The sequence below is a fragment of the Ophidiomyces ophidiicola genome (genome assembly GCF_022830035.1).
Source record: "Ophidiomyces ophidiicola strain CBS 122913 chromosome Unknown scaffold_42, whole genome shotgun sequence".
Classification (NCBI taxonomy): domain Eukaryota; kingdom Fungi; phylum Ascomycota; class Eurotiomycetes; order Onygenales; family Onygenaceae; genus Ophidiomyces; species Ophidiomyces ophidiicola.
In genome coordinates, this window is record NW_026054682.1 from 12,792 (window position 1) to 24,767 (window position 11,976).

At 55.6% G+C, this 11,976-nt stretch overlaps 3 protein-coding genes across 3 annotated transcripts; 2 read left to right on the plus strand and 1 right to left on the minus strand.

Moving 5' to 3' along the window:
* Window positions 1-3,608: 3,608 nt before the first annotated feature.
* LOZ57_006409 (uncharacterized protein) lies at window positions 3,609-4,556 on the plus strand (the record flags this gene model as incomplete). Its single annotated transcript, XM_049255428.1, has 1 exon — window positions 3,609-4,556. The coding sequence occupies one exon, from the start codon at window positions 3,609-3,611 to the stop codon at window positions 4,554-4,556; it is 948 nt and encodes a 315-aa protein (XP_049105572.1).
* Window positions 4,557-7,026: 2,470 nt separating this feature from the next.
* On the minus strand, window positions 7,027-8,968 carry LOZ57_006410 (uncharacterized protein; the record flags this gene model as incomplete). Its single annotated transcript, XM_049255429.1, has 3 exons — window positions 7,027-7,782; window positions 7,837-8,335; window positions 8,700-8,968. The coding sequence occupies 3 exons, from the start codon at window positions 8,966-8,968 to the stop codon at window positions 7,027-7,029; spliced, it is 1,524 nt and encodes a 507-aa protein (XP_049105573.1).
* A 1,349-nt stretch (window positions 8,969-10,317) lies between these two features.
* On the plus strand, window positions 10,318-11,291 carry LOZ57_006411 (uncharacterized protein; the record flags this gene model as incomplete). Its single annotated transcript, XM_049255430.1, has 2 exons — window positions 10,318-10,446; window positions 10,506-11,291. The coding sequence occupies 2 exons, from the start codon at window positions 10,318-10,320 to the stop codon at window positions 11,289-11,291; spliced, it is 915 nt and encodes a 304-aa protein (XP_049105574.1).
* Between the last annotated feature and the right edge of the window lie 685 nt (window positions 11,292-11,976).

The following is an 11,976-nucleotide window of genomic DNA, read 5'->3' on the forward strand; positions in this document are numbered from 1 at the left end:
ATCCACACAGGCGCCAATTATTTAGTTTATTTCCGGCTCAGACATAGAAATCAATACCAAGAGGCGCGTACGGGAGTTACACGCGGAGGAAGGTCTCTGGTAGAGAACCAGAATATGCCAAAGTCAACGGATCCACCAGCGTTACTTTCCGAACATGCGCGCGCACACGTTTTTTGCAAGGCTCTCTCTCTCTGGGGGGCACGCGGCCTATTTTTAAAAATTCCAGAAAGGAAAAAAAAAATATTGGAGTATCGGGAAACCCCGAATAGTAAGAAGTATGTAAGTGGATGTTTGGCCGATGTAACTTGCTCAAAGACGCTGTCTGTCGACGGCGATTGGCATTATTCCCTTTTGGGATCAGACCTCGAGTTACTCCCTCGACAACGTCTTCCCCGTTAGTTGGAAGCCCAACGCAAAGCGCCCTGAAGATCTTTCCTTCCTCCCCTCAAGTTCCCAACTCCGGTCGATCACAACGCTCGGGCGCGTAGAGGGGATGTGCGCTGAAAGTGTCTTTTTTCAAAGCGGTTTCAGACGGACTGCCCCTGGCCCCTCCCCCAAGGTAGTTAAAGGATCGACCATTCCCAACACAACAACAATAACCGCAAGATGTTTCGGACCTAAAAGCTGCTTTGGCATAATGAATATTGTCAAAGCTGAACGAATACGAAGGAGCAGAAGTGAAATTGGAGCTGGCGCCCGCCCCCCTGGCCTGGCGGGGGTGGTGGTATGGGGTGGAATGGGAGGGCGGGTGTACGCGTTGCGGTGCTTATATTGCGCAGGTAGCAGGGGAATAAAGGCTTCCAGAAGGAACAACGCGCGGTTTGTTCGCCGGACAACCACAACGGGCAGGCAAGATGCCTGGAGGGCACGGTTGGAAGCCCCAAGGGCCTTGGCTGGATGGAGTGCTGGCTGGCTGGCTTGATGAGCAGGTTCGCGCGGGTGTGAGAATTAATAATAATGATGGGATGGCTTGAGCTCTCAGCCCTACGGGAGGATTTTGGCGTCCTTAATAATAACTACTGCCTAGTCGGCCAGGCCGCCACGGCACAAGAAGGAAGTGCGCGGTATTTTCTTCCCATTGCGGAGCGGCAGTAGCAGCAGCAGTAGGTAACTATTAATTATTATTATTGAGTGACACCACGCCCCCATAGTTCTACCCACAGGTTATGCAGCCCGTGAATTTCTTCCTCCTGGCACGCTGTCCAAGCATCCTTCTTCACGGGCGCTGTGACAGGAGGTGTAGCGGGAGCTGAGGTAGCCATTGGCCTTGGCTGCACGACGTGTTCACTTGAGCAGGATATGCGACACAGCCTCGCCTGTTGACGCAGGGCGTCAGGCAGACGCCAAAACCGGGGCACCGGGCAGACTGACAGGTGTCCTGAAGGAGGGCCACGTAGTTATATGCCGTTTAACTGGATAGTATGGTGCTGCCTGAAAGCGTACGGTACGGTACGGTACGGCGCTAGGCCGAATGCTGCGGCCTTGCCGAGAAACGACGGCGCCAGGATAGGAAATGGCGGGTTCCCAATCGGGACTGGGGGTTTCTTTTTTGGGCAGGGGGGATGCTCCTGCGCGGCCGGGGCGGGGCGGAAGAATTATTAATACGCCCAGTACGGAGTACTCCGTATCATTTCAAATAAATACCCCATAATACTCAACAACCCGGCGAGCGCAGCGCGCCATTCGCCCCCATTCGCCAGCCCAGCCCGCCGACAGACAAGAGCCGCACGGCGTGCCCCGAGAGCGCTGCGCCCGACCTGCCTGCAGCGCGAGAACGCCGACCAGGGTCGGTGCAGCCGCAGACCGCCCGCACACCCCCTCCCCTGGCCCAAGGAGAAAACTTACCGTCCAAACGGGCCAGCACCCTGCTTTCTGTGCAGGGGAGAGAGCGCCGGCATTATTATGTATCAGAGACACCTTCGGAGCCACGTTTCCCTGGCGTTCTTTTCCGTTAAGGTTGCCCGGTCTTTGAGGTAGTTAGTTAGTTACCAGCGACGGGGCGCGCGCGGCCGCGTCGAGTCCGGCCTCCAGGGTGTTTGACCTGTAACTACCTTCGTAGCCGCGACTATGCGCGCTTCCAGAGCAGTCGTAGCTTGCGCGGGTTGTTTGTCAGGCGAGACAGCTCGGGTTGTGACGCATCAGGTGAGGCGCGAGCTGGCTGGGCTGGGCTGGGCTGGGGGGGAAACGCCGTATCCGTATTCGCTCGGGGCAGGGTCGATCGCCGCCTTGGTATTTTTGCGGGCGGACTGCCAGCACATACACACACTCCCGGGCTGCCCGTGCCTGAGGGGTGCAGGCTGCACAAAAACGTGGCGGGGAAGCGGGCGGTGGCACAGATCCATGATGTGGAAATGAACAGCGGTAATAATAATAATAATCGATTAGTCGTGAAAGCGAGAGTTTGCGGAGAGGAACGAGCAAAAGGACACACATCGTGCGTAGGAGGGAAATACTGACAAATCCAGCGTTTGTTGGAGAATTGGAGAGCAGGTTAGTCAGGGCGCACGGGGTGAGTCACCCATCAGATAGGATCTGGATTTGTCAACTGTTCTCGCGCGTACGGGAGTAGAGTTCTGGGGAACGTCATCGCTTCGTACGCAGATAGAGTTACGGACGGTACCTGTCACGGTGCTTCGGAGAGTGCGGTTATTATTATTATTCTTACCGGATCGAACAGTCGCGATGCACGCCCAGCGCCGCCGCCGCTGGAGGGGGGACAAGCTTCCTGGCGGGACGGCCGGCATCTGAGGGAGAAAGATTTATCGATCTGAGCACGCCTTGCCCAGCACTCCTTCTTGCGCAGCCACGCTAGGCAGACGGATTCGTCGAGACCAAGAGACCGCGATGGCCAGACTATTGGTGCCATTATTGCCGCCAGCCTGGAGTATCTTGCGCCAGGACTACCGTGCGAGCGCCGTGCGGGCGTGTGTATGTGTATGTGCAACGCGCTTAACGGGCAGCGTGGGAATGAATTCGTCCGTGTCGGGACCCGGAAGAGAGCGTCGACGCCGTCGGGCGGTATTGGTAATACGGCGCCCATAAGGCTGGGCCGCAAGGTTTGGCGGGCTCACCGCCGATTAGTCACCGTGCGCGCGATACGGCCGCTCGGCGTTCTGCAGCCGAGCCACCCGTGCGCACGGTACGGTAACTTTGGTTCTGTCACGGATTCGGATGCGAAGGAAGCTGCGCAGCCCGCCCGCGGTGTATAATAACCACCGCCCGCCCCCTCCGTCGCGATGGTCCGCTGTCTCGTACGCCGTGCTGCTGCACTGATAGGATCAATTATTATTATTCTCTCCTGCTGCCGACACCGCTGGCTGTGAGCTATCATCTGCACCTCCTGCCCACCCACCGTCTGCCACCCGGCCCCACGCCCGCCGCCCATTGGCCAATCTTACTCCCGACCGGCCAGGACCAAAGTCTAAATTTTTTATACTTCGCTATCAGGCCTGAGTCACCGCCAGGCAGTCATAAGAGCAGAAAAAAATAGAAAACTACGGGGCCATATATACTCGCCTTGTCCGCCCCAAATGGCCACCGCAATCCCACCACCACCACCCACCACCTTCCCCAACTTCTCTCTGCCCACGAGGAGGAAACCGCGCAAGATGACCATCACGCAGACCTACTTTCTCGCCCACACCGCCCGGGCCAAATTGTCCCGCGAGGCCTCGCGGCCCGACCACAACCTGCGCCTGCTCGTCGGCCACGCCAACATGCTCGACCTGCTGATGCTCGAGCTGTCCGAGGCCGAGCGGGAGCAGGAGCGGTGGTTCAACCACTCCGTGCACGGCGCCAGCGCCGCGCCCGAGCGCCAGAACAAGCACATCGAATGGGCCGACACGCCCGTCATCATGGAGGAGGACGAGGACTGGGACGGCGAGGTGGTGTCGGACTCGGACTCGGAGGAGGACGAGGATGACGACGACGAAGAGTATGGCAATGACGATGCCTTCTTCGTTGATATCACGCCCACCCTCACATCTACTACCACCACCGCCGCCGCCGCTGCTGAATCCCACCCTCGCCCACAACATACTTACTACCACCACCAACAAAAACAACACCTCGTACATCTCGAAGACGAAGCCGATGTCTACGACGACGACGACGATGACGATGACTACGAAGAGGACGACCAGGACGATCTGGCCGACCTCGCACTCATGCGCACCCACTCGCACTCACGGAACCCGCCTGAGCTGCTCGCCGACGACTCGGGCGACGACGACTCGGAGGAAGACGACGCCGGCCCGCCGTCCCCGCCGCAGCCGTCGTTTGACGAGTTCTCTGCCTCGTCGAAACACCACCATCACCACGACGAAACCGGCATCCTGCTGCGGCGTCCACGCTTGTACGCGCCGACCGCGGAGCTGAAGGTGCCGCCGCCGCCGCGGGATGCGGGCTCCAAGACCGCACCACCGGGCACCACGCCAGTATCTGACGCCGCCGCTGTCGCCGCCGCAGCTGGTGCTGGTGGTGCCCATGGTTCGGCGCTCCTGGGAGGTGGGATTTTTCTATCGCCGCAAGATCATCCCGCTATTGAAGCTTTTTGATCCTGCAGCCGATTCCTCCGTTCGATTATATTGCTCTCGACACTAGCAATACTACTTACCCTATATTACCGGCTCCTGTCAACAAGCGAAAAAAAAAATAAAAATAAAAAGCTATTTGTCGTGTTCTTCGCGTCTCTCGAGCGAGCGAGCGATCGAGCGATCTACCTTTTTTTTTTTGGAGCCACTGCTGGCGGATTTGATTGCATTTGTTTTTTTTTTCTTTCTTTTTGATATCCACTTGACGATCGTCATTGTAAGGAGGGAAATAAACAACCCGGCCTTCTCCTTTTTTGTTGTTGTTTGCCCCCGTCTATCTCGCTGCATCGGCATTCCCGGTTCCTTTTTGCGAGACCAAGAACACCATCGCTTCCCCCTGCATGGTTAGCGATCAACTATAGCACTCGTACCCCGCTCCCCACCGATATACTTTTTTTTGTTGTCAATAGCCCAATGTTGTCTTTGTTTACGCCCAAGCTGTTGTAATTAAGCATAGGCATTAGCAAAATTCAATTGGGAAGCATATTGATCTACCAAATATACAGTATTTTTTACGAAGAAACGTCAGGGGTCGCTATCTGATTTTGAACCCCTCTTCGGCGACGAAAAGCCACTAGTTTAAGACCAGCAATCTCCCCTCGTAGTTAACTAGACGTGCGATTCTCGTCCTGCATGCATGCATGCATCGCCAGCTGCCATTGAAATCCCCACCCACCGCCACACAACAGCTCAGCATCCCATGAAACAACACAACCATCCCCCGATCACCAACCCGCCGTTCGCCCCCGGGGAACCAACAGCGCGCGCCCAGGCGTGGCATGTGGCTCCCCCCCCTCACCGCCCGGCCCACGTGTATGAGAGGGGCGCACGCGCGCCGCCCAGTCCTTCCCCCCCTCTTCCTCCGCTCCTCCAACGCTCCAAGGGCCAGGAGGTAAGTAGGTAAGTAGCTAGGGTGTTGGCGTCTGGACCGCCTCGCGCTCGTCCATCGGACATCGATATCGTACGATGAGAAGGGTCCTTCTTGTAGTAGTAGTAGGCAGAAAGCAGGTTACTCTACCATCTAGTTAGTTAGTTACTGCTGTAGGAGTGTCTGGAGGAGTTAGTTTTAGTTTTCAAGTCGAGACGGAAAAGTGAAACCCGAAGGGAAAAAAAGAAAAGAAGAGAAAAGAACCGGGTGATTATCGCGAGACTGCATACATTCATGCAAAGCATGCATGGCTCTCTCTATCTAGTTAGTTATCTATCTACCCATCTCTCTCGACGTGTCCATGCATCACGTTTTCCGCGATAACTAGCTACGGAGTAAGTAGTTGACAAGGCATGAACAACAAAAAAACGGTTCTCAGCGCGCAGATCTTCGAGACGTACGGGCCCAGACCGCCGTCTCGACAGCGCAATTCGCTCAAATGGGTTTTTTGCGTCGGGCGATCTCGGTCCGAACGATATGCAGGAGAGTGGGAGGGGAGAGTAGGTGAGGGGGAATGATAATGACGTTGAGGAGGGGGGGGGCGTAGTTAATCAGACGGGGAGCTTCGGGAGTTTGTGGTCTTTTTTGCGATTAGTATACTACATGTAGAGATGCATTGCAGATCGGGATGAATTTTTGGGCGAGTTTCTGGTTTTTTTGGGATTCCAAAAAGGTGGCCGCCTCGGTACCACCGAGCCTGTAGATACTTTATACTTGGAACTCTGCTACGATTCCCCATCGGGTTAAACCTCGACAACGGCATCAGTAATAATCTTTTCAAGATAAGGGAAGCTCTCGAATGTTGTTTCCAAGCTCCCTCCAATCAGCTTTGTCCCCATGGCTCTTGCTTAGAAAGAAGGTATATAGATAGAGGTTAATAAACAGCCGATACTGCTACTACTGACTGAGCGGATAATGGATTTCCGAGTCTTGATTCCTCATCTTCCCCGCATATCTCGACGGCAACGATCGTCCCGAGATTAGTTGACCAAGGTCGGAAGAATAATACATAGCTAGCTCATCGTTCCCGCTAGAGGGTATGTTTAAAAATCACACCCGAGCAAGTAAAGTAAAATAAGGTAAAAAGAGGGGAAATTTGTTTAAACCCGTTCACACATGAAATAATACTGGATACAGTATCGCATCGCATCGCATCGCATTGTCGTCATGATCACCCCTCCATTAATTATCCTTTCGCCGCAGGAACCATTTCAGGCATAAGCCCCTCCTCCCGAAATACCGATAGCAAACGTCCGTAGACGGCTATCTCTCGAAAAAAAGAAAAAGAAAAAGTAAGAAGTGTGAGAGCCCGGGTTGAGAGAGTGTTCGTCTAGCGAAAGCAAACCCAGCTAAGAAAGAGATAGGGGGGAAGGAAAAAAAAAATATCATGGGTTTGCCTCCAACCACCAAATCATCACACATTGCCTTGCAAAAACAGACCCAAAGTTGCGAACAAAGGAGCCTGCCTCGCCGAACTTCCCTTCCCTCCCCCACCCACAGAAATTGTTATTGCACGACCCCAGAAATGTCATCTTGACCATCGTTCTTTCCAGCTTGCGTCTGCTTCTCCAACTTGTCTTCCTCATCAGACGCATTCGAAATGTTAACACTGGGAATGATAGGAAGCGTCACATCCTTGGCATCATCGGCAGTGTTCTGATCAAGCCTGCTTTCCTTGGAGCTATCGTCGTCATCTTCATCGTCAACCTCCTCCTGCTCATCATCCTCGCTGGCCAGGGGACTCTCTGGCAGCCCGGGGCTCTTGAGAACGACATTCGAAAAGTCGAGCGAAGGGGATTCAGGATTGGGATTGGTGGAAATGCTGCCGCGCCCAATGGATTCTGTATCACCAACATCACTGGCCTGGCTCGAGGTGTAGTCCTTCGAGGACCGCTTCGAGCTGCGCTCCAGGTGCAAGTCCGTCACGCTGCTCGACGGCAGACCGATGGCCTCCGCAACAGCTGCGGCCTCTTCGTGCTCCGGTAGTCGCGAGGTGCTGCTATTCGCGCTTGTGGTGTCGAATATATTGTCGCCTTTGGCGTTGCTGAGCCGCAGGATATGGTTATAGCTTCGTCGCGAGGGGTCTGCTAGGCGCTTTTGTTTCTTCTTCTCACGCTTTTGAGAAGGGCGTACGACTATGACCGGTATGGGGGACTGCTGAAGGCAGTATTTCGATACAGAGCCTGGAAGCAGACCCTGCATGCCGCCGAGGCTGCGACCTCGCGTCCCAACGATGAGTGCGGCAGGTTCGTAGATTTGGATCTAGCGCTGTCAGTCGCTATGGAGTACAATGTGATGAATCTCTGGCCCACTTACCATTCGCTGTATAATATCTTGAACTTTGCCCACAGCCAGCTCCATCACCAGGCTGATGGCTTTTTCATCATGACTGTTCTTCGCAATCACTTGCTCGAATAGCTTCTCCGCTTCTTTGCGGTATTTCCCACTCTCGATACTATTATCACTGGCGATCTTGGAGTGGTTCTCGACGACGCGTAGGCACACAATCTCATCGCCATCGTCCACCAGCTCGTCGATCAGCCACTCCAGCGCAAAGTCAGAGTAGTCGTTCTGGTCGGCGCCGCACAGGAAGGTCCGGCTGCGGCGGCTGCTATGGTAGTCCTTGTGCTTGTAATTGAGCGTCAAGGAGAAATCGGTGGCATCGCGGTTGTCAAAGGTGTCAAAGGAGACGCCACGATTGTACGAACTAGAGCGTTTATGAGAGGGCGTCAGCGCACGGTCAGACTCGGGCGGCTCTGCGGACTGCATCGCGCGCGGGGGGGGCGCGCCTCCCGATGAAGATGTGGCAACAAATCTGGGGGAGCAGAAGCAAAAGCGGGCTCAATCAATGCTTTCACGGGCGGGCGACGACAAAGAAAAAGCGAGCAGCAGGAATGGGATGAGGGTTTTCTTCCCGCGTGAGTGCTGGGAGTTCCGTTTAGGAAGCGGGGCACGCTATCCAGCGCCGGAACCAGAAAGCAGAGCGGGGCGGGGCGAGAGACGCCGAAACGGGGGATTCCGTCAGGCCTTACTGAGCCACCCGCGCTTGTCGCAACCAGAACGAAGCTCCAGAGGCGCAGAGAACAGGACGAGGACGGGGAAAATGGCAGCAGCAGGACGGCAGGGAGAAAGAGGAGGAGGAGGAGGAGGGTTGGGGAGACGGGGCATGCGCGACTTACCTCGGGGGAGGTGGCGACGAGGGGCGGCGGCGTAGGGCTTGCACGCGGCTCTTCCGCAACGACAGCGAGCGCTCGCGCAGGCGCGCCTCGGAGCCGGCGGTGTTGAACTGGATGGAGGGGCGGCGGGCGGCGCCGTCAGGGCCGGAGAGGGAGGAGCTGTCGGTGTGCGATAGGTTGGTGCCGTCCAGGTACGACGAGGGCGCCACATCAGACACCAGCGCGGACGAGCTGGTGTCGGGCGACGTGGGTGGCGAGCACAGCGAGGGCATTATTGGATAGTCCGGAGGGAGCAGCCAGGTGCAGGTAAAAATAAGCTGCCGCAGTACGCGCTGGGACAATCACGCCGCTTAGGACGGGGAGTTAGTCAGTTCACCACCTAACTACATCACAAGTGTGGCTGAGTCCTGGGGGGGGAAGCACGGGAGGTGGCCGCGGGGGCAACAGGAGAGTCGGCGGCCGTTACGCCTCGCGGAGTGTGAACGTACCTTATCTAGCTAACTAACCAGCCAGGCTCTCTCCACAGAGCGTCCGGGTCGGATGGACAGCGGGCGGGCGGGCGGACGGGCGGGCGGCGGGTGCGGGCGTGGGCGTGGGTGGTGGGCGGTTGGGCGGGAGGAAGAGCGACGGGCGACGTCGTCGGCGAGGAGGCCGGGGCTGGCTTTAAAGGCGCCAGGGCCTGCGCCCAGTGGCCGCACCCGGCTGCGCGCTACAGGCGCTGAGGGCCTGCCCGCTGCTCCACTCCCAGCGCACGCTGAAGGCATCCGCTGTGCTCCCCCCGCGCGCGGCCGGGCGATCGCTGGAGGGGCGCGCTGCTTGTGCTCAGCTAACTAACTAACTACATAACTACCTACCTTGCTCACCACCCAACACGAGCCCAGACGCGCAGCGGACGGAGGTGCCAATTACAAATCGTCGAGTTACACGCCCGACAGCGCGACGGGCATCTGATAGCTAACTAGCCAGGCAGTTCGCAACGCGGATCATCCATGCCGCAAACTCTGTTTCAGGCCATCGTCAGTCGGGCAGGTCGTTCGAACGGCCCTCCAGAGCCAAGCACCACTGCGCTGCCCGGCGCTCTCTCTCGCCTCCGCCGTGCGACGCCAGCCAGCAGCTTTCTGGCTTCCGCCCCGGCCGCCTCCTTGGACTAACTAACTAACCAACTTACTACCTAACAGGTTTCGGCGGCGTCGGCGTTTGGCCGCCAGCCTCACAACGCCCGCCCCGTCCCGCCAGCGGTCGAGACCACCGTGTCTCTCGGGCCAGGCGCGCATCCCTGCGTGTCGGTGAGCCCTCAGACCGCCTGGCCGACATTCTCGTCCAACGTGGGCCCAACAACAGCCCAGCTTCACTGCGTGCAACCGCCGTCATCGCGGCCCGGCCGTTGCTGACTCAGCGAGGCGCGCCCAGAGTCTGGCCAATCACCGCGGCCCATCTCCCGCTGCACGTGATGCCGCACGGGATCGGGAGCTAAACCTTATTAGCGATTGAATTTCCTTGTTTTCTTGGTAAACGCAAACCGGGCGTCAAGTATGAAGATATAAAGATCTAGTTGCGACGGTCAACACCTCGCTCCCCATCCAACACATCCTTCTCCTACCCTCAAAATTATTACGCCAGGATGCTCGGCCTTCTCAATCCGTTGAAATGGCCTGTGTGGCCTGCCATGTGGGCCTGCCTCTCCGCCCTCACCGCCCGCATCAGGTTGCTCTTTTCCAGACCCAGCCCCCCAGTTGGTAGCATCACCTTGGTAAGACGTATCGTGAATTCCCGTCCCTGGAAATGGAGGCCTAAAGATGAAAAAACTAGAAAAATATCCTTTGTATAGATGTCGAGGACGATGAAGCCTCATATCGAGTACGGAAAAGATCACGCGTGGTATATGTGTATCTTCTCGGCCCCGATATAATCCCAAGGGACTTCCAGTACGGCTACATGCTCTGGGAATCTCTGCAGAAACTTCCGAAATGGGACGAGGAGTGGACCTCGCTCACCGTAAGGAAGACTCCTCACGGCATTGAAAGCACACTCGATGAAACCCCCCCGCATGGTTTGGATCTTAAACAGCTTGATATCCCTGATTCTATGGCCTTCATTGAACATTCAGATTTGACAATATTAACTGGAATCGGCGAAAGATTGTTTCGTGTCTTGTGTGGTGGTGAAAGTCTCCTATTGAAAGTCGCACCATTTCCATTCGAACTTCGCTACCTGACGACAGAGGTTTCCACGTACATGAAGCTGGCGGCCTCTGGTTTTCCTTTGGCCCCAAAGTTTTACGGTCTGGTCTATGAGGGAACTAGAGACCGCGTCACTGGCTTTTTGATGGAAATTATTCGTGGGAGATATCCAACCATGGAAGATCTTGGCGAGTGTGAAAAGGCGCTTCACATGCTACACGAATATGGATTCATTCATAAAGATATAAATAAGTTCAACTTCTTTATCACTGATCATGGTGTAAGGATTCTTGACTTTGAGACTGCTGTCCTCAAAAGCGATGCAGACCCAGGGGCAGCAGACGCGGAGATGAAATCTCTTCCAACCATAATTCAAGAACAACTAACTTTTCGCGGACCCTGGGAGTTTTGCTAAACACTGTTCTGATTCTTAGAAAATACATTGTGCAGCCAGGGCCGCCACGCACTTGGCTCGAAACTATCTGGGACTCTTGAGACAATCCTTACACCTGTACGGCGACTGCTTTCCATCGACGTACTCTATCACGGAAGATGAACATCTGAATTCCGGTTTGCCAAGGTGTCTCTTGCATTTGAAGAATCTTCCACCCTTTGAATGACCGCACAGGTAACGGACCTGCACATGGGTGCAAACTTCGGGGGGAACTTCGGGTTCTTGGTTGAGGTCTTGTTTGGGTTGGGGTTCCATTTTTGAAGGCTCTTATAATACTGTCAGCAACCAAACCAAAGAGCATGACTACTAATTTCTTACTTGAGGATACGTATTGTACCTATCAATCCTTTCAACTTTTCGCTGGGGGTTTGGTTTGGTGGTTGTGATCGCTTAACAGCTGAGGATGCTTTGTGTTGATATTTATACTAAAGCGCAACCAAGCATGCAGCTGGGAATATTCCCATCTTCCCCTCCCCACCTTGGCCTATGTTCTGACTATCCTTGCAGCGAGGCAGTCCGAGCGTATTCCCGCCCCGTTTATGTGTTCGCCGCTAAATGGCTGTACAAAACAACGTCACATTTTGGGCCTTGGACATTGCATTTCTAGCGCCTGTCAAATAAACCGCGTTGCACAGCAGGAGGGGGA